The sequence below is a fragment of the Paroedura picta genome, chromosome 9, assembly GCF_049243985.1.
Source record: "Paroedura picta isolate Pp20150507F chromosome 9, Ppicta_v3.0, whole genome shotgun sequence".
In the NCBI taxonomy this organism is placed as follows: Eukaryota; Metazoa; Chordata; class Lepidosauria; order Squamata; family Gekkonidae; genus Paroedura; species Paroedura picta.
Genome location: NC_135377.1, coordinates 77,843,111 through 77,869,143, shown reverse-complemented (window position 1 = coordinate 77,869,143; position 26,033 = coordinate 77,843,111). Strand labels below are relative to the sequence as shown.

The following is a 26,033-nucleotide window of genomic DNA, read 5'->3' as shown; positions in this document are numbered from 1 at the left end:
ACTTTCTCCACTCTACCTGCCTCTCAGAGTGTCTATTGTGGGAAGAGGAAGAGGAGGCAATTGTAAGCCACTTTGAAACTCCTTTGGGTAGAGAAAAGGGGGCTCTAAAAACCTCCTCCTTCTACTTTTTGCTAGATTCTATTGTTGTTCAGACACGCTTTTCAGTCTTTCAAAATACTAATTGTATTGCCATTAACTGGTTTCTGTACTAGACAGTCCTAAAAAAGAAGTTGGCCCTCGTAATGAGGAATATCACCTGCTTCTCCTGGACTCCCGGGGCAGGATGCCTTTGTACTTTGTACCGGAAATGCGAATTGCTTGAGATGGGATGACATAAAAAGTCCTGCCAGGAGCTGGATCATAAAGCAGTCTGCTTGACAGGGCCCTTCACAAATGCCTGGAATCAGGAGATGGTGTTACCTGGCTAGATCCTCAGGGGGTTTTAGACCCTCATACATAAAACATAAACTACATTATCTATATCAAGGCTTCACTTCATATTCTCTGTACAATGAGTTTTGTGGCTTTTCCCATCTGCACGTTGTTAAACACCAAACTTTGAAATATTTCTTTAAAAAAAAATAAAAACCATGTATTTCTTTCTACAAAAGGTTGAATGGGAATATTGGCTACTGTTGGGCATTCTCTTCACACAATTTGTTAATGCAGTAATATGTATACTATTACCTCAAGTCAAAAATCTGAAATTACCAGTCTTGGTGATGTGTAAAGTACTTTTCTGTTTCTTTTCTCCCCCCCCCCTCCATTAGGTATTAAAATGTGTGACTCCAGCTGTCGGTTGTGAGGATTCTGGAAGAAACAGCAGCCATTTTCTCACTTCCATGTCCATGATGTAAATGGTACTCTGGCTAATGGACAGCTGAACCATGGACAGGCTAAAAAAACCGGTTGGGACTGTTTTTTTATATCGGTTCCTTCCTTTCCCCACGGGAGCCTATTAGTGGACTGCAGCGGGAACGGAAGGGAAAAAAGAGGAGAAAGGGGAAGAGCACACCTCGAAGTGGAAAGCGATCCTACAATGAGAATTACGAGCACATCCTGTATCTGCCCAGTCCTCGTTTGTCTGTGTTTTGTGCAGAGGTGTTACGGAACTGCACATCATGGCTCCATCAAGGTGACCAGAAACCAAACGAAACACGTCGAAGGAGAGACGGAAGTGCACCATCGTCCCAAACGTGGATGGGTGTGGAATCAGTTCTTTGTTTTAGAAGAGCACATGGGACCAGATCCACAGTATGTTGGAAAGGTAATGAGTCTCTTCTTCTTTGTTTTGCCGTCCGTTAGACAAGTAATGGTTATGCATTTCTAAAAGAAAGTTGTGATGCCCCAAATCAGAATAGCAGAAGAGCTATTTCACTGTAAATACCTCTGTTCTTTTTTTTATTCCCCAAACAGACATAATTTGTAAATTAAAAAATAAATACTTTGTCAATGCCATTGTCAAGTCCAGTGGCACCTTTAAGACCAACACAGATTTATTCAAGGTGTGAGCTTTCGAGTGCAAGCACTCTTCCTCAGACTGTGAACTGACCATCATGACAGTGGGAATATATAAGCAACAGTTAATCCTGTTAAAGTAGTAAACTGTGTCACAACATCCAAATACAGCCATATGATAATTCTTTGCCAAAACAGCCAATCAGTCCCCTTGAATTCAGTTTTAGTTCACAAAAAATAGGAGAAATAAAACTGTCTATGTTAGTGACTAATGGCTGTCACTTTACCATTTGTTGCTTGCCCCATCTGTCTCCACCCAAGTGTGAAACATTCCTACAAGTAGAAGCTGAGCTGGCAACTATCATGTCCTGAGACCAGAGAGTTAAATTCACAATTACATAATATATTACTAACAGTCACATTGTCCCAATTAAAATAAATTGTGAGGAATATGGATACACGAGTTAAACTAGGTTAACATGAATAGTGAGATAAATAATCTTGAAGTTCCTTTGCAATAGAACAGCTACTTTCAGGTCCCTTATTGAATGTCCTGGAAGGTTAGAGTGTTCCCCTACAGGTTTTTCAATTCTGTGGTTTTTGATGTCAGACTTGTGTCCATTAATCCTTTGGCGGAGGGTTTGACCTGCTTGCCCTATGTAGAGAACAGGGGGGCATTGTTGGCACTTGATGGCATATACCAAGTTTGAAGATGAGCAGGTGTATAAGCCTTTGATGGTGTAGGTGATGTCGCTAGGTTCAGTAATTGTGGCACTGGAGGGTATGTGGCAGCAAAGTTGGCATCTGGGTTTGTTGCAAGCTCCAGTACCAGTGTCCATGTTCACATGAGATGCTGCATTGTTGTGGGTGAGGAGTTGTTTGAGAATGGGGGTCTGTCTGTGTGAAAGAAAAGGTGTATCCCCCAGTGCTTGGGAAAGAGAACTGTCATTATCCAGGAGAGGTTGTAACTCACTGTCTTGAGCTGAGAGCTATATTTAACCACTCGTGGTGTTCTGTTTTTTTCTGTTTGGCATCTGTCTTCTAACAGGTTTTCTCTTGGTATCCTTCCGGCTTTGTTAATCTGTTTCTTGATCTCACTGGCTGGGTAATTTAGTTCCAGAAAGGTTTGTTGTAGATCATTTAGGTGAGAATCTCTATCCATGGGATTGGAGCAGATGCGGTTATAACATAGTCCCTGTACCAAGGACCAAGCCCTATGAAGATAGGTTGAGGGACTTGGGAATGTTCAGCCTGGAGAAAAGGAGGTTGAGAGGGGACATGATAGCCCTCTTTAAGTATTTGAAAGGTTGTCACTTGGAGGAGGGCAGGATGTTGTTTCCGTTGGCTGCAGAGGAGAGGACACGCAGTAATGGGTTTAAACTACAAGTACAACGATATAGGCTAGATATCAGGAAAATAAAATTCAGTCAGAGTAGTTCAGCAGTGGAATAGGCATATTTAGGATGGTAGCTAGAGGCATGCAGGTACGTTTGTCGGTCAGTAGGCTTTCAGTATAAGGTGGTCTCTAGGCATCCATTGTTTATTTTTACAGTGGTGTCCAGAAAATTTATTTCTTGTGTAGATTGGTTCATTGTCAGGTTGACAGTGAAGTGAAGGTCATTGTATGCCTGGGGGAAAGTTTCCAGGGCTTCTTTACCATGTGTCCAGACAATAAAAATGTCATTAATGAACTGCAGGTATACGAGAGGTGTGAGTGGGTGAGCATGTCTGCCATGAAGATGTTCACTGATTGAGGTACCATGAGGGTGCCCATGGCTGCACCATTGATCTGAAGTGGTTATGGGTGAGAACAAATTGGCACAGTTTGGTGGCTGAGTCAGCTGTGGTGGTGTTAGAAATTGTATTCCTAATGGCTTGCAATCCATCTTTGTGTGGGATGTTGGTATACAGGGATTCCACATCCATGGTGGCTAAAATAGTATTTTCTGGAAGCTTGTTCAAAGATTGTGTTTTCCTCAGAAAGTCTGTGGTGTCTCAAACATAACTAGGAGCCTAGATGGCCTAGGGCCTTAGAACAGAGTCCATATAGCCAGACACGCCCGTGGTGATAGTGTTTATGCCTGAGACAGTTGGGCATCCTGGGTTGCCAGGTTTGTGGATTTTGGGTAGAAGAAAAAAGGTACCTGGACGCGGTTCCTCTGGTGTGTCTGAAAGGATTTCTTCCTGAATGCATGGGGGTAATTCCTTGATAATCTTGTGTAGTTCTTTTTTGTATTCCTGTGTGGGGTCTGTGTCCAGTTGTTTGTAAAAGGTGGTATTAGAGAGCTGCCTTTGAGCCTCCTGGACGTAGTCTGATCTATTCATGATGACAACAGCTCCTCCCTTGTCAGCTTCCTTAATTACTATAACGGGATTGCTCCTAAGGCTGCCCATGGCCTTCCTTTCAGGGTAGCTGATATTCTGCTGTGTGCGATGTTGTTTGTTGATCGCATTGGTTTCGATGCGTTGGTCAGTATCGTGTTCTTTGGTGGACTGGAGGGAAGGCCCTTGTTCTCCAGTAGCTTCTGTGATGGAATGGTGTGTAGATGCTGTCTGTTCTTGCTTGTTCTGTTCACGTGTGTGTTGAAAGAATTCCTTTAGGCATAATCATTGGAAGAATGCCTCAAGGTCTCCATAGAACTGAACCATCTCTGTGGATTTGCTGGGGCAGAATAATAGTCCACATAAGAGAACTGAATGCTCTGCAGGACTGACTCTGTGCTGTGACAGATTGACAATATTGCTGGAGGAGTTCTTGTTCTTAGTAACGTTGGAAAGTTTTTTAAACTTTTGTTCTTTCAGTAAATCCAACTGAGAGTTGTAGATGGCTTGTCTTTTTTGTGGAATTCTTGTCAAGTGGCTAGATTCCTTGTAGAGCCAGTTTGGTGTAGTGGTTAGGAGTGTGGACTTCTAATCTGGCATGCCAGGTTCGGTTCTGCGCTCCCCCACGTGCAGCCAGCTGGGTGACCTTGGGCTCGCCATGGCACTGATAAAACTATTCTGATCGGGCAGTGATATCAGGGCTCTCTCAGCCTCACCCACCCCACAGGGTGTCTGTTGTGGAGAGAGGAATGGGAAGGCGACTGGAAGCCGCTTTGAGCCTCCTTCGGGTAGGGAAAAGCAGCATATAAGAACCAACTCTTCTTCTTCTTCTTCTTCTTCTTCTTCTTCTTCTTCTTCTTCTTCTTCTTCTTCTTCTTCTTCTTCTAGAAATGTCCAGTTCCGAAAGTTTCTCCTTGAGCAGCTTCTGTTTGTAATCACAGATGCATTCAAATTTGTGTTCCTGAACGTGTTCTAACATGGTTGTCGCCCCCATGGCTTATAGTTGTTTCTAGGACCTACAGGATATCCATGGAAACTCACTTTTCAGCCTCCCAAGAGCAGAGCCGGCAGCTAGAAAAAGTATTTCAGAGCCTTCTTTGCTGCAAATCCTGTTCCACTAAGAACATTAAGACATTTCCTTCACCAGCAATGGGTCTGTTTCTCTGAGTGGGATGGAGCAGTTCTGGAGTTTTAAGATTCCCAAATCTGATCAGTTACCTGTCTGTTGTACTAATCTCTGCAACGTTCCATTTAGGGAAGAAATCTTAATGCTTTTTATGGCTCTCAACTGACAATATTTTTCTGCAGCACGCTGCATTTATCTTGGTCTACTAGGGATTTTTGTCCTAAGTGCACTCAGAATTGCCTTTATGCTCATTGTGCAATGCCTGTGAATATACTGCTGCTCACAGCTCCAATGTTGGGGTGGCTTGTAACCTTCTATTGCTTGCTTTATAGCTGAGAGTACAACTGTATTGTCTCAGAGACATTGCAAAAATGTCAAAGAAGGCTTTCAATTTATAGTGAGGAAAGCCACTGAGATGCAGCTGCCTTGGGCTCCTCAACCACCATGCCCTCAAACCTTGCTTTCTTAGGCCTTCTCCTGGCCTTAGACAGAGTAGAAGGGGATAGTAACCAAGATGACGAGGCGGTTGGAGACCCTTCCCATTCAGCAAAGGTTGAAGAGTCTGAGATGTTCCACTTTGGAAAAGAAATGACTATGGGGGGACATGATAAAAGGTTTATTAAAATTATGCACAGGCTAGAGAGAGTTGATGCCCTTGGTTACTAGTATTTTTACAGAGGGAGAAAAAGTTGCAATGGGCAGTAGATTCAGGACAGACAAAAGGAAATACTACTTTACACAAAGAGTGTTTAAAACATGGAATTTGCTTCCAGAGGATGTAATGAAAGCTATAAGGTAAAGGTAAAGGTATCCCCTGTGCAAGCACCGAGTCATGTCTGACCCTTGGGGTGACGCCCTCTAGCGTTTTCATGGCAGACTCAATACGGGGTGGTTTGCCAGTGCCTTCCCCAGTCATGACCGTTTACCCCCCAGCAGCAAGCTGGGTACTCATTTTACCGACCTCGGAAGGATGGAAGGCTGAGTCAACCTTGAGCCGGCTGCTGGGATCGAACTCCCAACCTCATGAGCAAAGCTTTCAGGTGGCTGCCTTACCACTCTGCGCCACAAGAGGCTCTTAATGAAAACTATAAGCATCTTGAAAACCCAATGAAAGCTTAATGAAAGCTATAAGCATCTTGAAAACCCAACTGGCTGCATGTGGATGAGCAGGGCATCAAACCCAGTTTCTCAGATTAGAAGCCACCACTCTTAACCACTACACCAAGCTGGCGGGGTGTACTCTGGTCCAACAGGGGTCACCCTTCCCTACCCTTTGTGAAGAAGAATTATCCTTGCAGGAGGCTGTGACTGGGTGGAATCATGTGTCTGCTCCCTTCCCTCTCTGGCTAGGGACAGAAGCATCCTGGGGGTGCTTCAAACTCCTGCTGTTGTGGCTTGTAGCCCTGCTTTTCGGGTGTGCCTGTCATCTTGTGCATCATCTTCCTTACCTTCACTGTGCATGGCAGGCCCAGGTCAAGGGCACAGTGTCTGTAGGGCTTTGGAAACCAGTAAATGTGGTGATGGCAAAGTCAGCAACAAATTTAAATAATGCTAAAGAAAACTGAACAAAAACAATGTTAAGAGAATCTCTGGCTTTCTAGCAATTTCCGTATATGCTTATACATGTATGGAATTTAGCATAAAAATCTGTTGGTTTCTCTATAATTCTGCTGTATTACAGTGGTCCCTCAAAAGACAAATAGACCAGCTTTAGATCAGATCCAGGCTCCACTCTCAAATAGCTAAACTAAGGAGGCTGTTGGACTTTACTCACATAAATAGAAGGGAAAAATCAGTGGAAGATGCTAAGAGAAATTGAAGTCACCAGGATAACAGGAGGACCCAAAATGCGATGGATTGACTTGCATTTGGCGATGGAGCCAACTTGGTACGTTGGTTAGGAGTGCTGACTTCTAATCTATTAAGCTGGGTTTGATTCCCCGCTCCTTCTCCACATGCAGTCAGCTCGGTGACCTTGGGCCAGTCACAGTCCTGTTAGAGCTCTCCTGTTAGAGTCGCTGAGAGCTGCACACCGTCCACGGTGTGTAGACGCTCTTCCTCCCATGGTTACATGTTGTCAATGAAGGGATCCATCTGCTCAGAAAGAAAGTTTGGCTCGCATTGTCTCCACAATTTGTGGTTTCCTGCAGCACCCTAGTGCTGCCATTTTGTGGTGGTGACCGTTACTTGCTCTCAAAATTCCAGAGATGCCCACGGGCTCAGGACTCTTTTTTATTGCATCATTTGGTCTGCTTTGGTTTGGCAGGCATTAAGCACTCATGAACTAATCAGCAGAACTTAATATGCTATCAGGGAGAAACAGAGTCAACATCAAGCTTCAGTAAAGTAGATGTCTCCTTGGTTATTTTGCCATTAATTTCACAAGAAATGTTGATGTGTGAAAGAAAGAGAAAGCTATGGCATGTTCCGAATGACAGTGGGTTCCTTCTTGTGGCCAGTCAGTCAGATTTCTGTAGTCTCTTCCAGCTAAATGGATGGTAATGGACATTTCCAAGGCTTGTTTTGCAGGAAATACTCAGATCGGAAGAAGACAAGACTCTGGGTCATTCCTTTCCGTTTCAGTACTGTGTTGGATGCGGCTGGCCTCTCTGATCAGTCTGTGGTTAACCTTCCTCCTTGATTCTCCTCTCTGTTACTAATGTGTGAGCATTTGATAAGCCATCCTTTCTTGCTGGTCACACCCACTTTGGAGTATTTAGATCACAAGGACAGGTCCTTTTGCCCATGAAAAAGGTTACAAGTAATCATAGAGCAGCTGTGCAATCCAAATTGTGAGGGAGCCCGCACATGTAACAAAATCCCTGCTAGCTGGAAGGATTGATGACGGCTGTCTCTTAGTTTCACAGAGTGAACGGGTTCAAAGGGTATCCCTGGTTTTCTCCCCCTGACCGGTATAACGTCTCCTAGAACAATATTGTTCAGGCACTGGGAAAAAATGGCCCTGCACATTCACATGTCCAACCCTTCGTCTTCACTGGAGTGGCAGCACCTCCTGGTCGCTCTAGGAGCCAGCTTGGTGTGAGAACTGGCCTGATGTCACTGTTAAGAGCAGTGACCTCTAATCTGGAGGGCCAGTTTGATTCTCCACTCCTCCACATGCAGCTGGCTGGGTGACCTTGGGCTAGTCCCAGTTCTGTTAAAGTTATTTTTGCAGAACAGTTCTCTCAGAGCTCATACATAGCCCCACCTCCCTCACAGGGTGTCAGTTGTGGGGAGAGGAAGGGAAGGTGATTGTAAGCTGCCTTCAGACCCCTTCAAGTAGTTAAAAAACCAACCTTAATTGTTGATTAAAACTTTTTCAGTGAGGTGACCCACCAGTCCAAATATACTTGTATGGTGACTCACCCAGGGCTGGCCAAAATGTTTTGGCACCCTTGACCCCTTGAAAGTTCAGCATTCTGTTTTCTGTAGTGTCTAAGCAGAGGTTTCTGAAAAACCAACACACATTACACAAAGAGTGGAATGGCTCCCACTACAAAATTCCATCAAGGAACAACTCAACATGGTACTGCTTTACTCTGCTCTGGTTCGGCCTCACTTGGAGTCCTGTGTTCAGTTTGGGGCCCCCCAGTTGAAGAGGGATGTTGACAAACTGGAACATGTTCACAGAAGGTGTAAAGATGCGAGCAGCAGAGTCAGCAGTCGGTGTGCAGTGAAGCCTCCAGACAGGAAAGCAGGGAGGTTTTGAAGGGAAAGGAATGGTGAGAGATGAGAGTGGAAGGGCTAAAGTTTGGAAGCATAGGAGGGAAGGCAGGTGCAAACTGATGGATGGCCAGGCGGGGGAACTCTCCAAAGTATGTTTAGTGAGTAGGGTTTTTTAGTCTCTAAGGGTATGGTGTGGAGGCCAGGGGAGGCAAGCAAGGGAGTGAGCAAAGGATTTGAAGAGCAGGGCAGCAGTCAGGCAGGTGTTTACAGGGCACTGAAGGAAAGAAGGCAGGGGCAAGCTGGTATTTGGGAGGGGGGAACTCACCAAGGTATGTTTAGCAAGTAGTGTTGTTTGTAGTCTCAGAGGAGATGGTCAGGAGTCCAGAAGAGTCGAGCAGCATTGTCACCGATGGGTGTGCAGAGCAGTGTAGCATTCAGGCAAGAAATCAGGCAGGTTTTGACGGGGCACTGAAGGGGGAAGGAGCGGGTGAGAGAAGAGACTGGGAGGGCTGGAATTTCATAGAATCATAGAGTTGGAAGGGGCCACAAAGGCCATCTAGTCCAACCCCCTGCTCAATGCAGGATCAGCCCTAAGCATCCTAAAGCATCCAAGAAAAGTGTGTATCCAACCTTTGCTTGAAGACTGCCAGTAAGGGGGAGTTCACCACCTCCTTAGGCAGCCCATTCCACTGCTGAACTACTCTGATTGTGAAAAACTTTTTCCTGATATCTAGCCTATATCGTTGTACTTGTAGTTTAAACCCATTACTGCGTGTCCTCTCCTCTGCAGCCAATGGGAACAGCATCCTGCCCTCCTCCAAGTGACAACCTTTCAAATACTTAAAAAGGGCTATCATGTCCCCTCTCAACCTCCTTTTCTCCAGGCTGAACATTTCCAAGTCCCTCAACATATCTTCATAGGGCTTGGTCCCTTGGCCCCAGATCATCTTCGTCGCTCTCCTCTGTACCCTTTCATTTTTATCCACCTCCTTCTTGAAGTGAGGCCTCCAGAACTGCACACAGTACTCCAGGTGTGGTCTGACCAGTGCTGTATACAATGGGACTATGACATCTTGTGATTTTGATGTGATGCCCCTGTTGATACAGCCCAAAATGGCATTTGCCTTTTTTACCACTGCATCACACTGCCTGTTCATGTTTAGTTTACAATCCACAAGTACCGCCAAGGTCTCATTCGCATACAGTGTTACCTAGAAGCGTATCCCCCATCCAGTAGGTATGTGTTTCATTTTTCTGACCCAGATGCAGAACTTTACACTTATCTTTATTAAATTGCATCTTGTTCTCATTTGCCCATTTTTCCATTGTGTTCATATCTCGTTGAACTCTGTCTCTATCTTCTGGAGTATTTGCCAGTCCTCCCAATTTGGTGTCATCTGCAAACTTAATGAGTAGTCCCTCTACCCCCTCATCTAGATCATTAATAAATATGTTAAAAAGTACCGGACCGAGCCCTGAGCCCTGAGGTACCCCGCTACTCACCTCCCTCCAGTCTGATGAAACACCATTGACAACAACTCTTTGAGTGCGGTTCTCTAACCAATTCCCTATCCACCTGACTATCTGAAAACCCAGATTGCACTCCTTCAATTTATCTATCAGAACATCATGAGGAACCTTATCAAAACTGTACTAAAATCCAAGTAAACGACATCAACCGAATTTCCACGATCCAGCAAACCTGTTACTTGGTCCAAGAAGGAAACCAGGTTGGTCTGACATGACCCATTGGAGACAAATCCATGCTGACTTCCCTGGATCACTAAATCCTCGAGATGTTTGCAGATTACTCCATTATCTTCCCTACAACAGAGGTCAGACTCACTGGTTTGTAGTTTCCCAGGTCATCCTTCCTCCCTTTTTTTGAAGATCAGAATAACATTTGCTCTCTTTCAGTCCTCCGGGACGTCTCCAGTCCTTAAAGAGGTCCCGAAGATGATGGACAAGGGCTGTGCAAGTTCTATGGAAAGTTCTTTGAGTACTCTCGGGTGCATTTCATCCAGCCAGGGGATTTGAACTCATCCCGTGCAGCTAAATGCCTCTCTGTCCATGTCAACCTGCTACCCAGACGCTATTCCTTGACTACTGCCAACTCTGGATGTGCCTAAACCCTTTGACCTGTGGGAAAAAATAGATGTAAAAAAGAAGCTGAGCCTTTCTGCTTTCTCTGTATCCTCTGTTAGAGTTTGTCCATCTGCACCCAACAGTTGGGAGCATAGGAAGGCGGGCAGGTGCAAGCTGTTGTTTGGGGGTGGATCTCACCACGTTTGTTTAGCAAGTAGTCTCAAATGCAGATCTGCATTTTTAAACCACGTGTCTTTATGCTGGACATAACACAATGTAATATCTTGTTGACCACTGTATGGGGTAAAATACATGTAGGAAAGACACCCACCCCCAAGCAACAGAACACATATGTGAGGAAACAATACTGGCAATTTTAAATGAAAATCTTTTACGATAGATTTTACATCTGAAACTGTTTGAAAATGTCATTTTATGCTTTGCAATTTTATGCCAATAAAGGTACTCTGAATCTGAATCTATATGAGGAAAAATCAAAATGTGAAATAGTCCTTTTGAAATTTACAGATTTTATTCTGAAACCGTGCATTCAAACTTTGCCCATTAGATGTGCAAAGTAGATAGGAAAATAAGGCGGTCTTACATGTGGACTCAAGTAGGATGAGAAATGAAAATTGCAGAATAGGAACTGTAGAAAATTACATAATGATTCTGATCTCCCCAGCCCAGATGATGATGTAATTAGCTTAAAGTAGTGAATACCTTTTCCCTTTTTTTCTCTATGAATAAGAATGCAAATGACCCATTCTTATTTCCTTTGTGTTGTTAAGGAATTTTACAAGGGTTGAATATTCAGATTGTTTCTGGGTGATAAAGAAGGTCTGGTAATTATGGATGAGGGAAATACTTGGGGTTTAAAATTCTGTTTCTGGTTGAAAATAATAGCAGGTTCATAGCCATATGATGGATGGCCGCCCTGACTCTCCCCCAGAAGCATTAGCCAGCTGCCTGGAAGCAGTGACGAGATGGCTCAAGCAGAGTCGTCTGAAGCTCAATCCTTCAAAGACGGAGGTCCTGTGGCTAGGTAGGAAGGGCCCATGCGAGGAAGCGCGCCTGCCCACCCTGGATGGCGTGCAGCTCTCTACGGCTCACTCCGCCAGGAACCTAGGCGTGATTCTGGACACCTCCCTCACAATGGAGGCCCAGATCACAAAGGTAGCACGGCTGGCATTCTACCATCTCCGCCAAGCCAAACTACTAGCGCCCTACCTGGCCCCGGAACACCTAGCCACAGTGATCCATGCGACGGTCTCCTCTAGACTGGACTTTTGTAACTCGCTCTACGCAGGCCTGCCCTTAGCCCTGACCCGGAAACTACAACTAGTTCAAAATGCAGCAGCCAGGATCCTCACAGCAACACCATGGAGGTCTCATATCCGGCCTATTCTCCATCAGCTGCAATGGTTACCAGTTGAATTCCGGATCAGACTAAAGGTTCTGGTAATTACCTTCAAGGCCATATGCGGTCAGGGCCCAGTGTACCTGAGGGACCGCCTCCCCGCCTATGCCCCCAAAAGAGCTCTGCGCTCTACTGCCTCCAATCAGCTAAGGATCCCTGGCCCTAAAGAAGTCCGCCTGGTCTCGACCAGGGCCAGAGCATTCTCTGTTCTGGCCCCCACCTGGTGGAATGAGCTCCCAGAGGAGATCAGGGCCCTGACGGAGCTTAAACAGTTCCGCAGGGCCTGCAAAAAGGAGCTCCTCCACCAGGCATTTTGCCGAGACCAGACGTAATCAATCAGCGACCAAGGGCCCCTGCTCCCCCCCCTCAGAATCCCATCAATAAGCCCTGGACCTGTTTGTATTACTATATTGTTTACTGTTATACTGTGTTGTTATTTGGTTACAATTATTAGTTATCAGTTATACATGTTCTACAGACTGTTTTATGTATTGTTTTCTGTTATAATGTAAACCGCCCTGAGCCTCCGGGGAGGGCGGTATAGAAGTATGATAAATAAATAAATAAATAAATACATGATTATGACCAGTGGTCAGTTGGATAATGATACTTGACCTCAGTGTGTCTAAGCCAGTTTAAATGGTACAGAGGCCTGATAGGGCCAAACTAAATGTGACAGGAGTCATAGGTCTGATCTAAACCGAAGGTTGTCCTCAGGCTGGAAATGGAGACTGAGGACTTGGAATCTCCCATAATAATGGGGGAGGTTGATGGGAAGCTGGTGGGGGGGGGGTTGGCCAATCACGAAAGCTACTCCCTCCGGCTTCATGCAGATTGGGCATCATAGTGAATGCATTTTAATGACAATTGCTCCAATCTTTGGGTACTCCATGTGACTGGGCATGGATTGGCTTATGACCGATTTTCCTGTGTTCTTGTGGGAGGAGCGAGCCATTGAGTTCTCATACTCCCAATGTCCTCTCGATTTTTAGCACTGCGCTTCACCTGGGACTGCCTTCGCTAAGGTGGCCATGATGGTGGGTGAATGCTCATGCCATATGCAGACACAGACTTGGCTGTTGAGGGCAGAGGTGGCTACCGCCAAATCTGAAAATCTACCAGAGTGCTACCAGGAGCTGTCCCTAACATTTGTTGGGGAGGAGTGTGACCAGTTACCCCTTCAGTATTCCCCAACCTTTTTGTGGTTGATGACCGCCTCCGGGGATGGGGGAGAGCTGGCGACCAGGTTGCAGACCGGGGGTTGATGGCCCCCGGTCTACTGGGCCCACAGTCTGTGCCATAGAATTGAAACCAGGGATCGTACAACCCAAGGCTTATATTACATGAGCCCTGTGGAGCTGGCTGAGCTCAAGAAATTTATAGACAAAGATCTTGCTTGTGGTTTTATCTTCCCCAGTACGTCCCCTATGGCAGCCCAGCCCAGCCCTTCAGTGCCATCTTAAAGACAAATGCCTACCCCATTCACCTGATCAAGGAATTGTTGGGGCTACCAGGCTTGACCTGAGAGAGGCATATTTCCAGGTGAGAATTGCCCTTGGGTATGAATGAAAAATTGCCTTTAATATGCCTATGAGCTTGAGTACCTTGTCATGCTATTTGGTTTGAGAAATACCCCCAGAGTTTTTATCAATATCATCATTGAGGCCTTGCATGACCTCCACAAGGGTATCGTTTTCTCCATGACATTCTTTAGGATGCTTAGGGCTGATCCTGCGTTGAGCAGGGGGTTGGACTAGATGGCCTGTATGGCCCCTTCCAACTCTATGATTCTATGATTCTGTGATTCTTGTGTACAGCCAAATGCTGGAGGAGCATCTGGCTGTATACACAGCTTCTCCTGGACAACAAATTCTATTCTAAGCTCTTCAAATGTGAGTTCTATAGGGAGAGTTGGACTACCTGAGGTACCAGATGTCTTCAGAGGGCATCCAGATGGTCCCTGCCAAAGTCCTTCCTCGGTTTTGCAAATTTCGACTGTGATTTCCTTCCCCACTTCTCTCAGGTTGCCCTGCCTATGACTGATCTGTTGAAAACCTGTGGGACAGGGGAAGGTACAAAGAAGCCTGGTATCTGCCTGGACTGAGACATGCCAAGCCAATTTTGAAGAACTCAAACTCTTGTTTACAACCAAACCCATCTTGAATCACCTTGACACAGACAACAAATTCATTGTTCATGTCAATGCCAGCGATATGGATATGAGGGGGAGGGGTTTGGGGGGAAGATGGGAGGCTGTGCAATTATGCCTATATCTCCTGCAAGTTCTCCATGGCCAAGCAGACTTGGGCCATGTGGGAAAATGAGGTAGTGAAGAATGCCCTGACTTCCTGGGCCCAGTTTCTTGAGTGGGCCAAGGAAACTTTCCATGGTTGGACAGATCACAAAAACTTTGAGGCTCTGTGCAAACCGCACAACTTTAATGGTAGGCAGATCTGGTGGGCGGCTTTTTTTCTTGTTTCAACTTCACTCTGAGCTGCATCCTTGGCTGATCAAATTTCCTTGTTGATGCTCTCTCCCATCTGCCCCAAGAAGAAGAAGAAAAAGAAGAGTTGGTTCTTATATGCTGCTTTTCTCTACCTGAAGGAGTCTCAAAGTGGCTTACAGTCACCTTCCCTTGCCTCTCCCCACAACAGACAGCCTGTGAGGTGGGTGAGGCTGAGAGAGCCCTGATATAACTGCTCGGTCAGAACAGTTTTATCAGTGCTGTGTCACCCACCTGGCTGCATGTGGGGAAGTGCAGAATTGAACCCGGCATGCCAGATTAGACGTTCACACTCTTAACCACCAAACGAAACTGGCAAATGGGAGGTACTGATGAATACGGTGCTTACTTCCCACAAACTGTGTTTGTTGGTCCAGACCCGAAGCAAAGCCGAAGTTATTCCCCCTTCCCCATCTTGAATTGGCAGGGGGTGAGCCAGGATGTTTTCAGGGAAGCTCTTAAGAAAGATCACAACATTCTGCAGCTGCAGGGGCCCCTTACTATGGTGAATGCATTGCTCTATCATAGAATCATAGAGTTGGAAGGGGCCATACAGGCCATCTAGTCCAACCCCCTGCTCAACGCAGGATCAGCCCTAAGCATCCTAAAGCATCCAAGAAAAGTGTGTATCCAACCTTTGCTTGAAGACTGCCAGTGAGGGGGAGCTCACCACCTCCTTAGGCAGCCTATTCCACTGCTGAACTACTCTGACTGAAATTTTTTTCCCTGATATCTAGCCTATATCGTTGTACTTGAAGTTTAAACCCATTACTGCATGTCCTCTCCTCTGCAGCCAACAGAAACAGCATCCTGCCTTCCTCCAAGTGACAACCTTTCAAATACTTAAAGAGGGCTATCATGCCCCCTCTCAACCTCCTTTTCTCCAGGCTGAACATTCCCAAGTCCCTCAACCTATCTTTGTAGGGCTTGGTCCCTTGGCCCCAGATTATCTTCGTCGCTCTCCTCTGTACCCTTTCAATTTTATCGACGTCCTTCTTGAAGTGAGGCCTCCAGAACTGCACACAGTACTCCAGGTGTGGTCTGACCAGTGCTGTATACAATGGGACTATGACATCTTGTGATTTTGATGTGATGCCCCTGTTGATACAGCCCAAAATGGCATTTGCCTTTTTTACCGCTGCATCACACTGCCTGCGCATGTTTAGTTTACAATCCACAAGTACCCCAAGGTCTCGTTCACACACAGTGTTACCTAGAAGAGTATCCCCCATCCAGTAGGCATACTTTTCATTTTTCAGACTCAATTGCAGAACTTTACACTTAACTTTATTAAATTGCATCTTGTCCTCATTTGCCCATTTTTCCATTGTGTTCAGATCTTGTTGAACTCTGTCTCTATCTTCCAGAGTATTTGCCAGTCCTCCCAATTTGGTGTCATCTGCAAACTTGATGAGTAGTCCCTCCACCCCGTCATCTAGATCATTAATAAATATGTTAAAAGGTACCGGGCCGAGCACCGAGCCCTGAGGTACCCCGCTACTCACCTCTCTCCAGTCTGATGAAACACCATTGACAACAACTCTTTGAGTGCGGTTCTCTAACCCAGTCGTCCCCAAGCTTTTTATCACCGGGGACCACTCAACGCCGGGGACCACTCACCGGGGACCACTCAATGCCTTTTACTGAGGCCCGGTGGGGGGGGGTAGTTTACTCCTCGACTCTCAACCACTGCCCTAGCGCTCCCTGATCGCTATGGTAATGTTTAAACATCCCTTCAAAATAAGATACAGACTCGCCACAGCAATGAAATGTGTTGTAAAGGGCTGGGGTGGATGAAGTAAAGGGCTGGGGGGGGGGGGAGAAGGCCCGGTGGGGGGGGTAGTTTACTCCTCGACTCTCAACCACTGCCCTAGCGCTCCCTGATCGCTATGGTAATGTTTAAACATCCCTTCAAAATAAGATACAGACTCGCCACAGCAATGAAGTGTGTTGTAAAGGGCTGGGGTGGATGAAGTAAAGGGCTGGGGGGGGGGAGAAGGCATCCTTCGGGGCCCACCTCCAATTAGTCGAAGGACCACATGTGGTCCGCAGCCCATAGGTTGGGGATCGCTACTCTAACCAATTCACTATCCACTTAACTATCTGAAAATCCAGAGTGCAGTCCTTCAACTTATCCATCAGAACATCATGGGGAACCTTGTCAAAAGCTTTACTAAAATCCAAGTAAATGACATCAACCGAATTTCCCCGATCCAGCAAACCTGTTACTTGGTCAAAAAAGGAAAGCAGGTTGGTCTGGTAGGACCTGTTGGAGACAAATCCATGCTGACTTCCTTGGATAACCAAATTGTCCTCCAGATGTTTGCAGATCACTCCCTTTAATATCTGCTCCATTATCTTCCCCACAACAGAGGTCAGACTCACTGGTCTGTAGTTTCCCGGGTCATCCTTCCTCCCTTTTTTGAAGATCGGAATAACGTTTGCCCTCTTCCAGTCCTCCGGGACATCTCCAGTCCTTATCAAGGGCAATGAGTCTATGTTCCAGAGACCCTGGACAGAATCTGCCACGACAGCCAGGTGGTTGGACACTTTGGTTTCATGAAAAGTTTCTGTTTGGTCAGAAGGCAATTCTGGTGACCCTGCCTCTGTAAGGATGTGGAGGACTATATGAGATGTTGCCCATTCTGTTTCACAACCAAGCAGGGTGTGAGAAAATCTCCTTTTGAAGCCCCTGGAGATACCACAATGTGCATGGGATGTCAGCTCCATGGACTTCATCACTGACTTTCCCCCTAGCAATGGGCAAACAGTGATCCATTTTTGAAAAAGGCTTACGTCATGCCCTTTGCCACTCTTCCCACTGCCCAATGTCTTGCATAGTTGCTTATTCATCACATCCTCCCTCTTCACTCCTTTCATAACAAAATAGTCTCTGACTACAGAGCCTGGTTTTTCTACCACATCCTGGCAGGCCCTTCTCAAATTAGTGGGCTCAAATTCTCATTACCTACCAGCAGGATGACTAGACGTTGGTGCTTCCAATGGGCAAGTATATATACAACAATGCCCCCATCAAAGCACTGGCCTCTCCCACTTTGAAATCATCTTTGTTAATGCTCTATGGCCCTTCCATTTGCTTGATCCCATGCCAGTGGACCCTGGCTGTATTCCCCCTCGGGTGGGCGAGTGGGTGGCAAAGGCGTGGAGTCATGGGAGGGGGGGTGGAATCTCTAGAGGGGGCTAAAGCTGACTATAAAAATGGTCTGACTTGAAATGGTCCCCCAGCCCCAGGTTCAAGGCAGCAGACATGATTTTCATCTCCACAAAACACCTTAAGAACCAGCACCCCAGCAAGAAAGTGAACTACCATTTTGTGGGGCCATTTAAAATGTTGGACATGGTCAATGAGGTCACGTCCTGGGTGGAGTTGCCTTCTTCCTTCCACACAGTCCATTCTGTGTTTCTCGTTAGTCTTCTGAAGACAACACTGGCGCTTGATAAGTGGCACCCTGACAGTCCACCTCCCCACTGGTCATGGTGGGGGAGGACATTCATTATGAACTCTCTGACTTGTTGAACTCAAAGGTATATAGGGGGCTCTTACTGTACTTATGTTGCTTGGAAGGGTTTTCCTGACTCTTCAAGTGATTGGGTGGATGCGGAAGACATTTCTACTCTGAAGCTGGTTCACAGTTTTGTTGAGGCTTACCCCAACATGCCTAGTCCACCACCACCATGACTTGGGGGATCCCAGGGAGTCCCCCTTAAAGGTGGGTGAGTGCCATGTGCCATGTAAATCTTTTCTGTGTTTCCTCATGCTGGAGTTATTCCTCTACTCCACCCCTCCCCTCCCGATTTCTTTGTACTTAAGCCTAGAAAAGGGGCTTTTCCGGTGAATCTTGTGCAATGCAAATCGTTATCTCTGTCCTTGCTTTGTGGTGTAAACATGTAAACTAGCTGCTAAAGACAGCTGAGGCAATCTAGCCTTGATGGGCAGACTGTGCATCTCCAGGTTTCACACATTTCTTGATCAAACCATTCTGTCTTGAAAACAGGTTTTCCCGCAAAGTACTGGGGCGCTGGAACCCAAGCCTATATAAGTACCATTCTTTGACAATCCCTGGTTCTGTGAGTGCCTACTGATGTCTATTCCTGTAAAGTGCCTTTAATAAAGACTAACAGTAGTTTTGTTCCTACCGCTTGGGATTGTGTTCTGTTGTTTCTTGTACTGCATTGCTCCTGGACAGCACTTCATTGGTCATGACAGTATAGTTAAGAGTTTTTTTTTTCTAGTTTTCTATTCAGGGGGAAATATCCATGAAGATGGGGTCCAATCAATGTTTAACTATGTCATTCTGATGTTCATTGGCCTCAACCAAAGTGCTGGCAGAAGAGCTCCATTTTGCAGGCCCTGTGGAACTGTTCCAGTTCTGGCAGGGTCTTTAGCTGTTCCAGGCCAGAGCCAGGACAGAAATAGTCCTGGCTCTGGTTCAATCAATATGTGCTTCTTTTGGGTAATGGATCACCAGTATATTGGAATTGGATGATCTCAATGTTCTTAGGGGGGTATAGGCAACTAAGTGGTCCCTCAGGTATGCTGGACCCAGCAGCATAGAATCATAGAATCATAGAGTTGGAATGGAACTCCTGGGTCATCCAGTCCAACTCCCTGCACTATGCAGGACACTCACATCCCAATTGCTCATCCACTGTAACCTGCCACCCCCTTGAACCTTCACAGAATCAGCCTCTCTGTCAGATCCAGCCTCTGTTTTAAAATCTCCAAAGATGGAGAACCCACCACCTCCTGAGGAAGACTGTTCCACTGAGAAACCACTCTAACTGTCAGGAACTTCTCCCAGATGTTTAGACAAAATTTCTTTTGAATTAATTTCATCCCATTGGTTCTGGTACGTCCCTCCGGGGCAAGAGAGAACAACTCTGCTCCATCCTCCACATGGCACCCTTTTAAGTACTTGAAGATGGTGATCAGATCCCCTCTCTGTTGTCTCCTCTCCAGGCTAAACAGACCAAGCTCCCCCAACCCTTCCTCCTACGTCTTGGTCTCCAACCTAGGGTTTTGTGTGGCAGCATCCATATCGGCCATTCCAGGCCGACGCAGCCAGTGCCACGCCGTGGACGGGAGGGGAGGCACGGGCACCAGTGTGCAACTCGGCGCACAGACAAAAGCTCTCATCTCTTTAAATTTTTCTGCCCACGGGACTCTACGCAACATACCTTTAAGTCTGTTAAAATCTGCTTTCCTGAAGTCCAGTCTGTACGTATGACTAGGTAAAGGTTTGGAAAGTTGCACCATGTACTAGAGGGAGGCAAGAGGCCAAAGAATTTCTCCCCAGACTCACAAAACTACAATTACTAAAGACAATATCCAGTGACTTCCGTAGAGCAATGGAATCTGATGAGAGCTGTAGCTAAAATATGAAGTTCATTTGAAGGTCTCATAGAATCATAGAATAATAGAGTTGGAAGGGACCTCATGAGTCATCTAGTCCAACCCCCAGCACTATGCAGGACACTCACAACCCTATCGCTCATCCACTGTAACCTGCCACCCCCTTGAGCCTTCACAGAATCAGCCTCTCCGTCACATGGCTATCCAGCCTCTGCTTAAAAATTTCTAAAGATGGAGAACCCACCACCTCCCGAGGAAGCCTATTCCACTGAGGAAATATAACTAAAGAAGCCTTTTTTGCTATGTTTAGCACTTCTTGCTAGTCTAAGCTCATATTGCGCTTTAGCTTTTCTAATACTTAACCTACATTTATTGATTATTTGTTTATACTCATCCTTGGTAATAAGGCCTTCCTTCCATTTCCTAAATTACTCTTTTATTCCTGAAATCATTTAACAACTGCTTATGGAGCTACCTTGGCTTCCTTAGGCTCCTTCCATCTTTCCTTCCCAAGGGAATTGTTTGTGATTGAGCCTTCAGTATTTCACTTTTAAGAAATTCCCAGCCCTCTTGGACTCCCATCTCTTTAAGTCTTTCTAACCACGGGACTCTACCTGACATACCTTTAAGTCTATTAAAATCAGCTTTCCTGAAATCCAGTCTGTACGTATGACTTTTCTCTTTCCCACGGTTGAAAATTCCAAAAGCACATGGTCACTGCTACCAAGTGTGCCCACTACTTCTACCTAATCCACCAGTTCTTCCCTACTGATGAGAATCAAGTCTACAATAGCAGAGCCCCTGGTTCCCCTCTCTACTTTCTTGGGACTGAAGCTGTCAGCAAGACAAGTTAAGAAATTAACGGAGTTTGCATTTTTAGCCGAGTTGGTCTTTCAACAGATATCTGGGTAACTGAAGTCACCCATGACCACTGTTTCCCCCCTCTTTGAGAATTGTGTAATTTGGTCCTGGGGTATCTCATTCAAGTCCTCTGGCTTGTTGGTCTATAGCAAACCCCCACAATAATAGCAATTTCATTTCCTACTCCTTTTCCAAATATACTCAACTGAACTTTCATGATCAGGTACCTGTATTTCTTCATACGTATGAAGATTTTTAACATAGATTGCTGCACCTCCCCCCTTCTTTACCTGGTTGTCCCTTTTGAATAGACTGTACCCCTCAATTCTAGTATTCCAATTGTATTATCCCACCAACTTTCCATTATTCCTATTAGGTTATAATCCCATTCCTCTATTAGAACTACTAGTTCCTCCTGCTTGTTTCCCATACTGTGTAGAGACATCACAATCCATTGTTTGTGATGATGATGTTATCCGTTCAGTCGTGTCTGACTGTCTTCGATTCTATAGGAAAGACTGCCATTCACTCCTGTCTGTGAATGCTTCTTTCAGTTGGTTCATGGTCATCCCTGTGTCGGCTTTGATCGTGTTGAGCCAGCGGATCCTTTGGTGAGCACATTTCCTTTGGCCGCTGATCATGCTGAGCTTTAATGATTTTTCTAGTGAGTTTGATCGCATGATGTGTCCAAAGTAAGTGAGCTTTAGCCGTAATATCTTCCCTTCTAAAGCTCACTCAATAGAAAAATCATTAATGCTCGGCATGGTCAACTGCTAAAGGAAATGTGGTCGCCTAATAGTAACCCCTCTTATTGATATTGTAGGCCATGATCCAGAAATGCAAATTGTTTCCGCCAATACCAGTGACGTAGCCAGTCATTAACTTGCATGATTTTTCTCTCTCTTCCTAAGCCACGACCACTTATAGGAAGAACTGATAAAAACACAACCTGCACGCTATGGTCCTTTACTTTCCCCCCCCCAGATCCACAAAGTCTTTCTGTTGTGCTACATGGATACAACAACAAGCCTTTAATAGCATATCAAAGTACAATATAAGGAGGGAAAGTGCAAAAGGATCCACAGCTGCACAGAGAAAACAAAGGCAGAGATCATGCTTTAGAGCAGTGGTCCTCAACCCGCGGGCCGCAGACCGGCGCCGGGCCGCGAAGGCCTAAGCACCGGGCAGCTAAGGCCTCGGCGCCGGGCTGCGGCGCCGTCTTCCCTCCCCCCTGAAAGCGAGAAGCTCGCCAGGCAGCGAGCAAATCGGCCGCCAAAGCAGTCCGCGCATGCGCGTTTGTGCTGGGGCTGCCGCGCGTGCGTGGGCCCCGGGACGCCCTCTCCGCTCACCACTCCGCAGCGGTCCATGGCAAGTAGAAGCTTTCGGACCGCTGCTTTATAGTAGGACAAAATACATTCACAATCTCTGATGGCAAGATATAAAAACTTTGTTGGTTTTTTTTTCATAAGATTTTTATTTTTATTTTCCAGGATTAAAGATAATGAAATACATGCAATCTACATTGTTAGTACAGAAAAAAGAAAGGTTATACTCTTCATTTAATACATTTAGTTCCCCGTTTCAATCCCCTTTTGTATTATTTTCTTAAATAGTTCAGGTGAGGGCCCCATTGTTCTCGAAAGGCCTCTTTTGTTCTTCCGTTGACTATCAGTGTCAGTTTAGCCATCTTGGCAAAATCAGCTAATTTATTCAGCCAGTCTTCTGTCGAGGGTAGTTCTTGCGTTTTCCATTTCTTGGCCAATTCTAGTCTTGCTGCCGTCGTCGCATAGAAGAATCATAGAATCATAGAATCATAGAGTTGGAAGGGGCCATACAGGCCATCTAGTCCAACCCCCTGCTCAACGCAGGATTAGCCCTAAACATCCTAAAGCATCCAAGAAAAGTGTGTATCCAACCTTTGCTTGAAGACTTCCAGTGAGGGGGAGCTCACCACCTCCTTAGGCAGCCTATTCCACTGCTGAACTACTCTGACTGTGAAAAACTTTTTCCTGATATCTAGCCTATATCGTTGTACTTGAAGTTTAAACCCATTACTGCGTGTCCTCTCCTCTGCAGCCAGCAGAAACAGCATCCTGCCCTCCTCCAAGTGACAACCTTTCAAATACTTAAAGAGGGCTATCATGTCCCCTCTCAACCTCCTTTTCTCCAGGCTGAACATTCCCAAGTCCCTCAACCTATCTTCATAGGGCTTTTTTACCGCTGCATCACACTGCCTGCTCATGTTTAGTTTACAGTCCACAAGTACCCCAAGGTCTCGTTCACACACAGTGCTACCTAGAAGCGTATCCCCCATCCAGTAGGCATGCTTTTCATTTTTCTGACCCAGATGCAGAACTTTACACTTATCTTTATTAAATTGCATCTTGTTCTCATTTGCCCATTTTTCCATTGTGTTCAGATCTCGTTGAACTCTGTCTCTATCTTCCGGAGTATTTGCCAGTCCTCCCAATTTGGTGTCATCTGCAAACTTGATGAGTAGTCCCTCCACCCCGTCATCTAGATCATTAATAAATATGTTAAAAAGTACCGGGCCGAGCACCGAACCCTGAGGTACCCCGCTACTCACCTCTCTCCAATCTGATGAAACAGCATTGACAACAACCTCTTTGAGTGCGGTTCTCTAACCAATTACCTATCTGAAAATCCAGATTGCAGTCCTTCAACTTATCCATCAGAACATCATGGGGAACCTTGTCAAAAGCTTTACTAAAATCCAAGTAAATGACATCAACCGAATTTCCCCGATCCAGCAAACCTGTTACTTGGTAAAAAAAGGAAACTAGGTTGGTCTGGCAGGACCAGTTGGGGACAAATCCATGCTGACTTCCTTGGATCACCAAATTGTCCTCCAGATGTTTGCAGATCGCTCCCTTTAATATCTGCTCCATTATCTTCCCCACAACAGAGGTCAGACTCACTGATCTGTAGTTTCCCGGGTCATCCTTCCTCCCTTTTTTGAAGATCGGAATAACGTTTGCTCTTTTCCAGTCCTCCGGGACATCTCCAGTCCTTAAAGAGGTTCCGAAGATGATGGACAAGGGCTGTGCAAGTTCTCTGGAAAGTTCTTTGAGTACTCTCGGGTGCATTTCATCCGGACCAGGGGATTTGAACTCATCCAGTGCAGCTAAATGCCTCTCGACAACCTCTCTATCCATGTTAACCTGCCACCCAGACACTATCCTTTGGCTACGGCCATCTCTAGATGTGCCTAAACACTTTGACCTGTTGGAAAAAACAGATGTAAAATAGGCACTAAGCCTTTCTGCTTTCTCTGCATCTTCTGTTAGAGTTTGTCCATCCGCACCCAACAGTGGGCCTATTGCCTCCTTCACTTTACATTTGCTCCTCACTAAACTGAAAAATCTTTTCTTGTTACAATGGGCTTCCCTGGCCAATCTTAGCTCACTCTCAGCTTTGGCCTTTCTGATGATTGATCTACAGTGCCTAGTAACCTGTAGGTACTCTTCTTTAGAGCTCTGTCCTTCCCTCCATTTTCTGAACATTTCCCTTTTCTTTCTTAGTTCCTCTTGAAGTTCTCTGTTCATCCAAATAGGCTTCTTAGAGCTCCTGCAGTGTTTTCGTCTTTCTGGGATAGTCATTGATTGAGCATGCAATAGCTCTTGTTTGAGTAGCGCCCACCCTTCACATGTTCCCTTCCCTTCCAGCATTCTCGTCCATGGTATGACACTCATCATGTCTCTGAGTTTATTAAAGTTTGCCCTACGAAAATCCAACATCCGCGTCTGGCTACAAGCTTCCTTGGCTCCCCATCTCAAAAGGAATTCTATGAGGACATGGTCACTTCCCCCTAGGGTCCCCACCTCCTTCACCTCATCCACCAACTCTTGCCTGTTGGTCAGTATTAAGTCCAGTATGGCTGAACCTCTTGTGGTTTCATCTACCATTTGATAAATGAAATTGTCAGCCAGGCAGGTCAGAAACTTGCATGACTGAGGACGCTTCGCAGAGTTTGTTTCCCAGCACACATCTGGGAAATTGAAGTCACCCATGATGACAAGGTCCTGCCGCTTGGATATTTTCTCACGCTGCTCACAAAGTGCAGCATCCACATCCTCTCGTTGGTCAGGCGGTCGGTAGCAGACACCAACCACTACACTGTTTGTTTTCCCCTCGCTTATTTTCACCCAGATGCTTTCCACTGTAGATATGCTCTCCTTCACTAGAATTTCCTGACAGGTAAGCCCTTTCCTCACATACAGTGCCACTCCTCCACCTCTTCGATCTATTCTGTCTTTTCTGAACAGTTCATATCCATCCACCATTACATTCCAGTCATGAGAATCATTCCACCAAGTTTCTGTGATGCCTACTAGAATAAACTTTGTGTGTGGGAGGCACTGCGGAGGAACACTTAATAACATAGCTTCAGCTTTCATAGGAAATCTAAGACCCCACATTTTCTGCATAATAGTATGTATTTTTGCCCAGAACTTATAAACTTTTTCACATCTCCACCACATATGAAAAAAGAGCCTATATTATCATCACATTTCCAACATTTGTTGTTACAATTTTTGGCAATTTTAGCGATCACTTTTGGTGTTACATACCACCTATAAAACATTTTATACCAATTTTCTTTAAGTATTTGACTATTAGTATACTTTGGTATTCTAGACCATACTAGCTCCCATTGTTCCATTGTCACATTAGTCTCAATATTTTGCATCCATTTGATCATACATGGCTTAACCCGTTCCATTTCTGTCTCAGATATAAAACTTTGTGACTGGTTCAATTATATCAGGTTTCTGGGATGTCAAAAGAAACTGAATCTTATGTTCATCCGAATGCAGTTCTCTTTTACACAACAGTGAGTTCCTACATGGATGAGAAGGAAGGGGTAATGTTCTATGGGCTTGACGAGCCTGTTCAGCCATTCTGTGACATCCTTAATGCATGCACCAGGTAGGCAGGAGACCTCTTGAGACAACAAGCCTGGTCTACACACTTTGGCTTCTACGCCTCTCAGCAGGGAATTCCCAGTTATCAGTACCTGTTTCTTTGTACCCTTGGGAGCAGGCCTTAAACTATCTCCTGTGTGGGGGGCTGTGAAGTGTATTTTGTGGGGCTGCAGGGGGGGCTGCAGGGGAAAAGACCTAGAACTCTCACTTGTGGGGGGCTGTGATTTGTTTCCTGGTCTTCGTGGGGGCTTGGGGAATTGCTCATGCTCCTG

The 26,033-nt window shown here is 45.7% G+C and overlaps 1 protein-coding gene across 11 annotated transcripts in view; it reads left to right on the top strand.

Annotated features, from left to right (window-relative positions):
- Positions 1–26,033, top strand: part of CDH18 (cadherin 18) — a 902,365-nt gene that overhangs the window by 570,005 nt on the left and 306,327 nt on the right. For 10 of the 11 annotated variants that reach the window (XM_077353383.1, XM_077353381.1, XM_077353388.1 and 7 more), the window contains one exon: positions 771–1,267. In XM_077353383.1, coding sequence (XP_077209498.1) covers positions 1,040–1,267 — 228 coding nt within the window. In that variant the 5' untranslated portion in view covers positions 771–1,039. Of the gene's footprint in view, positions 1–770; positions 1,268–26,033 lie in introns of those variants that run through there. The other variant, XM_077353387.1, reaches the window with a different exon arrangement.